Source organism: Zalophus californianus, chromosome 4 (genome assembly GCF_009762305.2).
Source record: "Zalophus californianus isolate mZalCal1 chromosome 4, mZalCal1.pri.v2, whole genome shotgun sequence".
Taxonomy (NCBI): domain Eukaryota; kingdom Metazoa; phylum Chordata; class Mammalia; order Carnivora; family Otariidae; genus Zalophus; species Zalophus californianus.
Window position 1 is genome coordinate 33,218,175 of NC_045598.1, and position 12,477 is coordinate 33,230,651.

General features: G+C 37.6%; 1 protein-coding gene across 1 annotated transcript in view; it reads left to right on the forward strand.

The window, feature by feature from the left end:
- Nucleotides 1-12,477, forward strand: part of CCDC30 (coiled-coil domain containing 30) — a 95,140-nt gene that overhangs the window by 34,374 nt on the left and 48,289 nt on the right. Inside the window, 3 exon segments of the mRNA XM_027581159.1 lie at nucleotides 578-750; nucleotides 753-802; nucleotides 5,611-5,790. Coding sequence (XP_027436960.1) covers nucleotides 578-750; nucleotides 753-802; nucleotides 5,611-5,790 — 403 coding nt within the window.

Here is a 12,477-nt window from a genome sequence, read left to right on the forward strand (position 1 = left end):
CCCCTGCTTGTGTTCCCTCTCTGGCTGTGTCTCTTTGTCAAATAAATAAATAAAATCTTTAAAAAAAAAAACCAAGTATGCACACACCTGTACCTTTATGTTTGCTCGGTTTGTGCCTAGTCATCCATCAGGCCTCAGATTACTTACTACTAGTGTAATCTACTCAATTATCATCCTTATTTCTCACTGAATTGTACACCCTTTAGGGCAGGGATTATGTCCTGTTGTAGCCCCAGTGCCTGCCAAAGTGCCTGGAGCTCATTGAGTAATTAAAAAAAAATCTTTACAATCTGTGTCTGCCCAGTGCCATACTTAATGTTGAAAAAGTGAAAAGCTCCCTTAAACTGGTAGATTTAGTATAAATAAAAATCTCTGATGTGTCATCTTCCTGAATGTGAGTGAAAAAAATATGACTCATTTGTTTTTAAATTTTATTTATAAGAGTAAGATAACTGTTCTGCTACAGAATTCAAGTTGAAAAATTTGCTTGAAGTACTGGTTGATTTTTTTTTTCCGTCCATATTCTGCTACTATAATGAGCATTTTGACAGTTTTCTGTTGTTATATTTGTACCAAGTCCTGAACAAGGAGAAAGTAAGCAGAAGGTAGTTGCAGAGGAGCCAGTAAAGGAGGACACTTTGCCAAGAGAGAGGCAGAAGGAGGACTCACCAGAGAACCAAGATATGAAGGCTGAAGGACAGCAGTTGACCTTGAAGCCTGAGGAAATCGTGAGGCTTAGAGAAGAGCTGAGTCCCTGCAGTCTCAGAGCTCAGGGGATAGTTCAGATGACAGTAGTGCCCAGGTAGATGCTGTCAACACGCGCTCTTTCTAGGTCCATTTCCTCTGGCCAGCTGTGGACGTAAGCACCATTTTTATATCAACATTAATGTATGTTGTTAAGCGAGATCATCACCATGGCCTGAATGGTAATAAAATAGCAACCAGAATCGGAACTAAGCCCGTCAGGAGAGGCACTTTGTTCTAAAGGGTTGTAGGCTCCGTTTAGGCTCAGCAGGAAGAAATGCTGATTGGTCCTCAACATCTGCCCTGGGGAGGCAGCATAGGGAGGGGCAGGATTTGTGCCACATTTTCTATTCATCGTGCCTGGCTTAGAATTACAAAATAGTTTGGGTGGGTAAAAGCCCACGAACTTGGAATTGTTTTAAGTTTGGCTTTTGCTATTTACTCAAGATCCACCTGCTGGAGAAATCAGGGAGTGACTGCCAACCACACCTCAGCTCTTACACCTCAATTTTGCAGGTTCCCTCTTGTACAAATTAAGATTTCCCTACACATACCTTTCTAGGAATTATCTTGAGATCCACAGAGGGAGAGGCCTTTGTACACATTCACAAACCAACTTTTTTTTTTAAGATTTTATTTATTTATTCATGAGAGAGAGAGAGAGAGAGAGAAGCAGAGGGAGAAGCAGGCTCCCAAGGAGCAGGGAGCCCAATGCGGGACTCGATCCCAGGACTCTGGGATCATGACCTGAGCTGAAGGCAGACTCCCAACCATCTGAGCCACCCAGGCGCCCTCACAAACCAACTTTAAATGACCGATAATACACATTTAAAAATGGCTTCAAGTATACATAGGAAAAAAAGGCAGAGTAATAGTAAAGGAAGTCAAAAGGATATTTGAAAAAAGATTCAAATATAAGGGTCTGAAAATGAGGCAAGTCACAGTAAAGAAGGAAAATAGACCCCTGAAAGGAGATTCAGATACGTTTGAAAGAGAAGGGAGCCATTGCATTTATTCAGAAGACCAAAGGGGAGTATGACATCAAATGTTCAAAAAGAGGTTAATTTTAAATCCCCCAGACAGTCCCTTTATTGGGCAGTGAGCAGTGTAGGAGGCTTGGGCAGAGGCTGCACACTGTGGTCACAAAGATGATAAAATCTTGACTTAGGAGCTTAAAATGATCAATGCACTTCTAGAACAATGAGTTGGAGAGTATGACAAGTAACATCCTGGTTCATTTATTAATTTTATTTAATGTACCCTTTCTCATTACTTGAAGAATCATCTGTCAATACCCAGGAGGGAGGTGAAATATATATAAACGATTAAATATATAAAAATTATATGGGGGCATCTGGGAGAAGAGCCACTTTGTGAAAAGACAAATGGTCCTATATACCACATAGCCTCTAGGGTTTTACTGAATTCTTGCAGAGTTAAGTAATTTTGTTCCATAGTAATGACTTTGAATGATTGAAAGAAGGGTAAGTTGCTCTTACTTGTTTATCTGACCGTTATTAGTGGAGTATTTATGACGTGCCAGGCCCTGTGTTCGGACACATACCGCAGGAAACAAGATAGATGTGGGCCTCATGGGAAAAAATAACATATTTATATTTTGAACTTTACATGTCCCAAAGCAGTATCACACACACTATTTCATTTACTTCTTTAGGCAGGCAAGGAAGAAAAGACATTTTAGACAGATGTTTGGTTTTTTTCTTCAGGGTTCTGTGCAATGATAATTTCAGAACCTTTTTCTGTGTAGAGGTTACTTTGATGTACTGGTGGCTATAAATTGTTCTGCCTTTTAGTTCTTGTGTATGTTAAGTTTTTGGTCTTCACCCCTGTTGTCGGATTATTGTCGAGTGCCTAGCTGCTTATTGCTGTATCTTCTTAAATCTCATAACATACACATTTAAGCAACTATAGCTTGAGACCAGATATTAAACTTTAAAGAATGCATATAGATGGTAAATACATAGAAAAAGAACTGTGAGAGCCTCTTTTATGAGTCAGTAGGTGAGCTCTATTGTTCATATGTATTTGTGACATCATTTGTGACTGCTGATTGCCTTTGGTAGCTTAATTTCTGCTGTTCAGCAGCATTCCAGGTAAGGTTGTAATAGCTGAATTCAAGATTATTACTTCCCCAATGTTTATGAAACAAACTGGAATCACCAATAATTAGCTTAATTTTATAGGTTCAAAAATCTAGCTTCATGTTTGTCTGTGACATTATTGAATATTTGCTCTGTTCCAGGCACTATACTAAATACCTTGTGTGTATTAAGCAACACAACAAGACAGGATATTATTGCCACTTTACAGATGAGGAAACTGAGGCTTTAGAGAGGTTAAATAATTTTCCCAGAATGACACATTGTGGTGGAACCTGGGTCTGTCTACTCTAGAACTTGACCTCTTAACCCCTATGTCATTTGCTTCCCCTTGCTGAGAAATTCAAAGAAAGCATACAGTTCTCAGGTAAAGCTAATTTCCTAAGGAAGGCTGGCAAGCTGTCTCCCAAAAGCCCTCCAGGGTGTCTGTTATCAATTATCTTGGTGAATTTATTCAGGGTTTGGCCCTTAGGCTTGCAGCTTCCAACACTTGTTGCATTAGTCCCCCTAGAATAGATCTGTGTCTTGGGGGTAAACTCACATTAAACCAAACTTTCAAGACTATAGGGTAAGACTGGAATGTCAGTTAATTATTATCTGTAATAATTATAAATAACACTTGAACATGTTTAAATGAACAACACATTCACCTGTAGAGAACTGAGAAAGACAAATCCAAATCTGAAGAATGTTTGATGAGTAGGGAGTCTGAACAAGTAGACTTGGTTTGATGATTGACAGCTTCACAGGCTGGGTAGCCTGTTCCATCCACATCCACTGGACGAGAGTATTTAAGTCTTGTAGGCTTTAATTGTTTCCACAAAAGGAATGATCTTGTCATCGGGACCAGTATATGGCTTTGGTTCATATTAAATTTTTATTGTATGAAGATAATATTTAAAAATATTAAAAGCTAGATCTTAAGCCTATAAAATTAAGATTATTAATGGTTGTTCCAATTTGTTTCATTTTAATTCTTAAGGAATTATGAATTGAAGAGACATTATGTACGGATCATCTGGTCTTATGCCTTTAATTTGCAGATGAGTCAGCTGAGACTCAGAGAGAATAATTGGCTAAATAAATCTGTTGGTTGGTCAAGAAAGGACACTTAAGTACTTTACTTTGCACTCCTACATGGTTCCTAGTAGCCTGAGTGAGTCTAAACGCCTCTGTAATAACTTTCTGCCAGGAAGCAATTTACGTGGTGGGGAAAAAATAGACTCTTTATGTGGGCCACTTGATTGGCTAACTGGTAGCTTCTTTACTAGTTATTTGCCTTTCATGAAAAATAATTTGCATTTCTACTCTGGCTAAGTGACTTGACTAGAAAACGTAGGCAAGAAGAACTATTGTTCTGGCTTTTCTCATCTCCAAAACAGGCTAAAAACTTCTGTACATTGGTATAAAGGGGGCGCTTCTCTTATAAATCTCTGGGCGTGTTCAGTGGCCATCTGGACTACTGGTTACTAATTGATTATTAAAAGCTGCCATCTGATAGTTAAATAAGAAGCTAGACAGGTGATCAAGGGTTTCCAGGCTTCCGGAGAAATCTTGTTTTCAATGGACGCAGAAGGCAGTTAAAATAAAACTGGGTAGCACCCACAGTACTTGGTAATGTTATTGAGTACTTATTGTGTGCTAGGCATTGTGCTAAATGCTTGCATGCATTATCTTACTTAACCTTTACTCCATCCAGCAGTTATCATTATTATCCCCATTTTCAGATGAAGGAAATGAAAAGCAGAGAAACTAACTAACTTCTTCAAGATAGATTCAGGACTGAAACTAATTCCAAAGCTAGGGTTCTTAATAATTACATTATAATTCCATTAAAGAATTTTTTTTAGGGATCTTAGACACTTGAAGCTCTAGGATAAGCAAACTGGATTTAAACTGTCTTTTTGACTAAAACAAGACAGGAATTAAAGGGCTTTACAGGACTTGGGGAATTCTGTGTTACAATTCTGTTGCAAGCAAGAGAGAACTAGACTAATGACATGGGATTTCCAGTAAGTCATGGGCAGGAAGTACACTGGACCAGGACTCAAGAAACTCTAAATATATGTTATCTATTGCATTGGATAAGGTTGAATTCTTTATCTACATAGCACACCTATGTGAGCCTATCTTTTAGAAAACCCCATGATTCCTCCTTTGGTCAAGGTGGTTTTATTGCCCTGGAGACCTGCAGGAGGGTGGTGTGGTTGTTGAATAGTAACTGAGGAAGAATCATGTGATAGTAACAGGAAAGCGATGAGGAAGACTGGGAATTTAAGATCTCCTGCTAAATGTTCTTTTTCTTTTTGCCAACAAATACCACACACATATACACACACTCACACATACACACTCTCACACACTGTATACACATTCACACTTTCCTTCTTCACATATTGGCTCTTTGAACTCCCGATTTAAAGCATGTCTTACCCTAAAATGGTTCATGCTTCTGTTTCCCTTCATTGGTATGAAAAATAAGAAAGTTAGTTGTCTATGCTTAACTGCTTTGCTCAAATAATTTCGTTGATATTTTCACTCTAAAATAACAGGAGTTAAATTATATGAACATGTACCAAATGGCCATAAGTATAAAAAAGAGTAATTTGCTGGAGGTAAGCCAATTCCAAGAATATTTACGTGTGAATAATCATGTTCTGACATTTCTGTTTCTGACAGCTGGAACCCATGTTTTACTAATATTCTTTCAAACTCCCCACATTTCTCTTTTAAAATGTTTGCTTAGTATCCATCATCTGGAGAAAAATTGAAATACCAGCAGCAAGAGGATGTACATCAGCTTCGTCAGAATTTTCACCGGCCCCAGATTCTGTACAACTCAGCTGAAAAAGAGCTCTGGTATGAGCGAGGGAAGAACCTGGACTTGAAACAGCATAATAGCTTACTTCAGGAAGAAAGCATTAAGGTAATTCTATTGGGCATAGCCTGGATTGGAGGGTCCAGTTGCTAATCGGCCCTGGGGATAAATGAATTCGAATTCCCCAACTGCAATATTTGTGATAGGACCCCCAGATGTGTGCGCAGTGTGAGCACTCTGACTTTGCCCTGCCAAGTAGGTACACAGTTCACTTGTTTCTCTGCTGCTGAAGGCGTGTGTATATTGTCAACTTATAAATGTGACAAACTTTTTTAAGTTACACAATCTTTTGAAATCATTAGCTAAAACTTTTAACACTTACTAAATTTGAATGACCTGACCCCAAACACTGGAGGTCCTGCCCTAGTTCTATCTATAGACTTATTTATCCCCAAGAGATTTATCCATTATTATTGGTTGAATTAAATATCAACTGCTCCGAGGTACAATTCATAGGAGGGCGAACTTGTTCTACCAGAAAGTTAGGAGGACATCTCCTAAACATGCTTGTTTTAAAATAACCCATGTAGAACTGCCATCCACAGAGTTCATCTAAATTTTATGAACCACATCAGTATTCAAACTGAACCATCATATAAAATAGTGCTTCCTTTTAATTGAAGTTCAATTCTGTGAACATACATTAAGGACCTAGTTTCTATTAAGTCCCTATCTAAAGTTCTGGAATTCAACATTCAACAAATATGTACTGAGCATCAGTCATAATCTAGGCAGGCAATCTTGTTGATATTGAGGGTTTAACGGTAGGTAGAATCGATAGAGTTCTTATCCCCTGGTCAGTAGCGTCCATGGGTCAAATACTGCCTGCCTCTTGTTTTTGTAAATAAAGCTTTATTGGCACACAGCCACACCTGTTTGTACATATTATGGATGGCTGCTTTTGCCCTGTAGTAGCAGATTTGAGTAGTTCTGACAGAAACCACGTGGCCCACAAAGGCTAAAATATTTACTCTCTGGCCCTTTATAGGAAAATTTGTCACACCTAGTGCAGCGCGAACAAGGTACCTTCTTCAAAAAGTGACCTAAAAATGGATTACGAAAGGTCCCTATTTTTTAGGAACTCAATCTAGCAGGGGAGATACAGAGGAAAACAAGTAGTCATTTATGTCAAACTTTAAGGGAACCCCTTCTAGAAAGTCCTAGTATTCCAGGATTATTTGAAGAAACCTCTTATCCTCACCCTTCATGATTTTTTGAATATTGACCATATTCTCTCAAGCCTTTGTAGTTTTAAATTAAATTCCAAATCTTTATCATATTTCCTTGTAAGACAGCCTTTCACTTTTCCTTTCAAACACATTTCTGAGATCATTTTAACTGTCTAACTCTGAACACGTTCAAGCAATACTACATCTTTCTCAAGGTGTAATGACCAGAGCAACACAGATTATGACACCTCATCTGTGGTTGGCACCCTGGAAACCCTAGAAATATTTGTTGAATTAATGAGTGAGTCCTTCAGGGATGGGTAAATGATAGATTGGTAAAAGAAGAAGATATTTTTTGTTCTGTTTTAAATACTCTTCATGGTGAGGTAAAATACTGGACATTTCAATAGTGAGACATCAGCGTTTTGGCTGGTTCCTTAAGCCAGGCACCTAAATGGAGTCATATACAATAACCAACTACCTTTTATTGACAGTTTGTCCACTTTATCTCTTATAAACCTCCCTACATCCCTGAAAGGTCAGCATTTTATAGATGAGAAACTGTCCAAGGTTGCAAAGCTAACACATCGTGGAATCAGAATTTAAGTCCAGGTCTGTTTCTCTCTTTCCTGTGATTCTCTTTCCATATTACACCTCTCCTCAATTTGGGGTCATCTAGGAATCTCAGCTTTGCAAACTTAGAGCTCACTTTTTAAAATCCAGTCAGAGATGATCAAACTCTGGGTTTCTGGCTAACATTAGACATACTTATTAATTAAGAAACTAGAATATTAATGTATTGCCTTTAAACCATTTTATTATGACATAGGAAACTCAGAAAGTACATAAAACATGAATATATAGTTTAACAAATTGTTGTAAAGTGATCACCCATATAACCTCCACCCAGGATGAGAAACAGTACATTGCCCACATACTAACAGCCCCTGCCTGCCTCTTTCCCATTGTAATCCCATCGCCTTCCCAGTTTAGCAGTAACCACTAATTTTTGTAATAACCCTCTTATCTTTACTTTATAGTTTCACCACCCATGTATGAATCTCACACAATATAGCTCAGTTTTGCCTCTTCTTGAGTGTTTTACAAATATAATCAATCAGTATATGCATCTTGTGTCTCTCTTCTTATGACCTACTTTGTTGAGAAGGTTCATCCACATGGTGGCGTATAGCTATTGTTCATCCATTTTCTTTGCAGTATAGTATTCCACCACAAGAAATTGCCATTCTTTATTCTCTCCATGGTTTATGGACATCTTGTATGTTTCCAGCTTGGGGCTATTAAGAAGAATGCTATAGGCTTGCAGAGCTTCAGGCAGAGAACTGTTCTGCCACCAACACTGAGACACCGTACTGGATCCTCTTACTAGTGCTTGAATACCCAAACCTAAAGCCAAAGAAGCCCTCCTAGATGCATGTCATTGGCCATAATAGTGTTTGCTCCACTGTCATCTCATTCCATCATCACCAGCATGACCAAAATGCTGCATGTTAGCTCTATGACTAGTGATCACAGGTCCCAGAGGCCTTTAGCTTTCTTGACCTATGGTGGAGGTGGACAATATATTATGAAAGGACTTGTACCTTTTCTATTTACAGTAAGAAGTTTAGATCTTATAACCCTGAACTAATCAAATGCACCAAATATTCCAACACTTGATTTCTTCTTTTCTCTGATTTCTTTGTTTCTTTTCCTGTTCATTAGATCTGCGTGTGTCTTGCCTGAGTTTTTCACGGCTACATTGTTCTTTCTTTTTTTTTTTTTTAACCTCCTAATCCCCTTCACCTTTTTGCCCATCCCCCGCCTCTCTCTGGTAATAACCAGTTTGTTCTTTGTATTTATGAATGCCTTTCTGTTTTGTTTTGTGTTTCACATTCCACATATAAGTGAAATCATATATCTTTCTCTATATGTGGCTACATTGTTCTTGCAAAATGAAAGTTCCTATCTAATGGGTTAGAGTGCCTTTTGAGAAGACATCAAGATTTAATAGGTTTGTTCCTGTCAATGAAGTTTTGAAAGCTGTACCAATCCTCCAAAATAAAATGAGAAAATGAAAAAAAAATGAGAGAGGTTGAACTGATTTAGAGTGGTGGGACAAGGGGGATAAAGGAGGATTTTTCACTGGAAAAATAGGAAACTTATTAAAGCTTGATCTGTAATTCCTTAATACTGAAGAGACTAACTTATTACAGTAGTTTTTTCCTATTGATCTACATTGACCACCAATGATATCAAGGCATATTACTCTCTTAGGGTTTAATTTCTTCATTTCTCTGCACATTCATTTCTACTATGTTTAATAAATTATTTTGGTCATTTTTACATGTCTGTTAACATTTTTGGAGATGGCATATCTGGTCTTCAGAAATTAATACAAAAGCAGGTATCATAAGCTTAGAGCTCTGGATGCTTGAGCGGCTTTTATCCAAGGACCTTTGCTTTTAAACAGAGAGCATAAGAGCACATTATTTCAGATATATTCATTTATTGAACATAAGACTCTTTCCTAAATAGTGAGATGTACAAAAGGATCTGAGTAATGCCTCTACTTTTTAAAAACTGCTGTGAACACCCATGTGCATACATCCTGATGTCCATCCATAGTATGTATATCTCTAGGAAGAGAGTGGGAGTGGAATTATTGCACTGTAGTTTATATATTACTTCAATTCCTGCTAAAGGTATATATGCCCACGAACAGGTATGAAGGTCCATATTGCTCTACATCCTCACCAACTCTTGGCACTGTCAGACTTGACAGTTTTTGCTAATCTCATATATGTGTATCGTGGTAGCTCCTAGCAGTTTTAATGTGCGTTTCCCTGTTTACAAATAAAGCTGAGCAGCTTTCTATATATTTATTTGACATTTGACATTTGAGTCCCTATTTTGTGAAGCACCTGTTCAAGATTTCGTTTACTTTTCTTTGGGGCTTCTGTCTTTTTCATTTTCCCATTAATTTATAGGAATTCTTTATATATGAAGCCTTCATCAGGTGTGTATTACAAACATCTTCTACCCTATGGCTTATCTTTTCACTCTCTAAATATATGTTTTGAGGGATGCCTGGGTGGCTCAGTCAGTTGGGTGTCTGCCTTCGGCTCAGGTCATGATTCTAGTGGGATCAAGCCCTGCATCGGGCTCCCTGCTCAGTGGGGAGTCTGCTTCTCCCTCTCCCTCTGCTCCTCCTCTTTGCTCCTGCTCTCTCTCTCTCAAATAAATAAATAATCTTAAAAAAAAAAAAAGAAAGAGATCTTTGTTGACCTCAAAGACATAAAGATATTCTCCAACATGACTATATTGTTACCTGGGTCATAAGAATATTGGTATATATGTGGTCTATTTCTGAGCTCTCTATTCTGTTCCATTGTCCTATTTTGTCTATTCTTGTGCCATTAACATGCTACCTTAATTACTTTAGCTTTATGTAAATCTTAATATTTGATAGAACACATCTTTTCATCTTGTGGTTCTTGTTCTAGGATGCCTTGGCTATTCTTGGCCACTTGAAATTCTATATAAATTTTGTCAACAGCTTGTCAAGTAACATGCGTATACCCACATGTGCTCACACACACACATATATACATACATAACCTTTTGGGATTTATACACTGAATTTATACACCAAATCTATAGATAAATTTGGGAAGAATTTAAATCTTTACAATATCAAATCCTCTACGAAATGTGTGTGTATTATATTTAGGTCTTCTTTAATTTCTCCCAATATCATAATTTTCTTTGTGGAGGTCTTATACATCTTTTGTTAGACATATTCCTAGGTGCTGATACTTTCCATACTATTGTAAATGGTAACTTTTTAAAAATCTCATTTTCTAACTATTGCTAATACATAAAAATGCAATAATTTTTCTAATAAAAGACTTGCCATACTTTTAAATTACTTCTTATAATTTATGTTTATATCATTTTGTATTTTATGTGTAAGTAATCACATCATCTAAGAATAAATATAATTTTCTTTCTTCCCTTCCACATGTTACACCTTTCATTCTTTATTCTTGTTCTAAGCAGTAGCTAGTATAGTGCCAAATAGAGCTGGTGATAATGGGTATATTTTCTCCTTCCCAGTCTCAAAGGAAAAGCTCTCAAATTTCATTTAATATGTTTTTATAGGTTTTTTTAATAGACTTTTAAAAATCACATTAAGAAAATTCTTTTCTAGTGTTCATTCAATGTTTTGTGATGAGCACATGTTGAATTTCATCAAATTCTTTTTCTGCATATTTTGATTTTTAAATCTGTTAATATGGTGAATTACATTGACTGATTTTCTAATGTTAACTCAATTTTGCATTCCTGGGATAAACCCAACCTCATCCTAAATTATTATCCTTTTTCTACATTGCTGATTTTAGCTTGCCAGTGTTTCTTTGGAATTTTTGCATCTTAGTTCACAAATGAGACTGGCCTGTCATTTTCCTTTCTTATAACATCCATGTCAGATTTTGGCATCAAGGTTACGCTAGCCCCTTAACATGAGATGGGTAACATACCCTCTTTTTCTGTTCTCTGGAAGAGTTTGTGACTGACTCAGTTTCTTAATAGTTATACGAAGTCACATTCTTTTATTTCTTCTTGTATCAACTTTGGTATATTTTATTTTTATAGACATTTTTCATTTAAATTCTCAAAAATTTTAGTAAAAAGTTAGTCATCAATTTTTAAATATAGAGATGGTCCTTTTTACTTTCATGGTACTAAATAACCTGTGATTTAAAAGAGATGGGTGAGAGGAAAAAAAGCGGGGGTGCCTGGTTGGCTCAGTTAAGCCTCCAACTCTTGATTTTGGCTCAGGACATGATCTCAGGGTTGTGAGATGGAGTGGGTTCCATGCTGGACGTGGAGCCTGCTTATGATTCTCTCTCTCCCTCCAACCCTCCTACCCTCCCGCCATGTACTCACTCTCGAAAGAAAGAAAGAAAAAAGAACACTTGGGCTGCAATGTAGAGAACAGATAAGAAGGGGGCTAAAATGGAAGTGGCAAGACCACGTTGTTATTGCAATGACCCAGGCTAGAGACGATGATGTTGTAGACAAGGGTGGTGGACACGGATGGGTGGATGCCGAGACATGTTGTGAAGGCATCCGATGTGATGCCGAATGGGCTCATGATGGGAAAAGAAGACTCAGGATGGCTCTCAGACTACGGGCTTAAACAAAACCTTAGATGGTGGCATCCTTTACTGAAATTAGGAAGACTGAGAGAGAAAAACTATTTTTGATATGGAGAGACTCAAGGAGTTTTATTTTGACAGTTATTGGCATGAAGGTGGTATCTCAAATCATGACAGTGAACCTAGGGAGAAAATGATCCACTCTCAAGGCCTAGGGTAGTCCATTGATATTTAGAAGTTGGGTCGCATCAGAGTAGTCTACACAGGAAGGAGCAGAAAGGAACAGCAAAGAGATAGGAGAATACCAGGAGAGTTCAGTATCACAGACTCCAAAAGAACTTTCTGAGATGGAGGGAGTGAATGGTACCTAAGAGCTCAGTTGTCCTTTGGATTCATTTTGG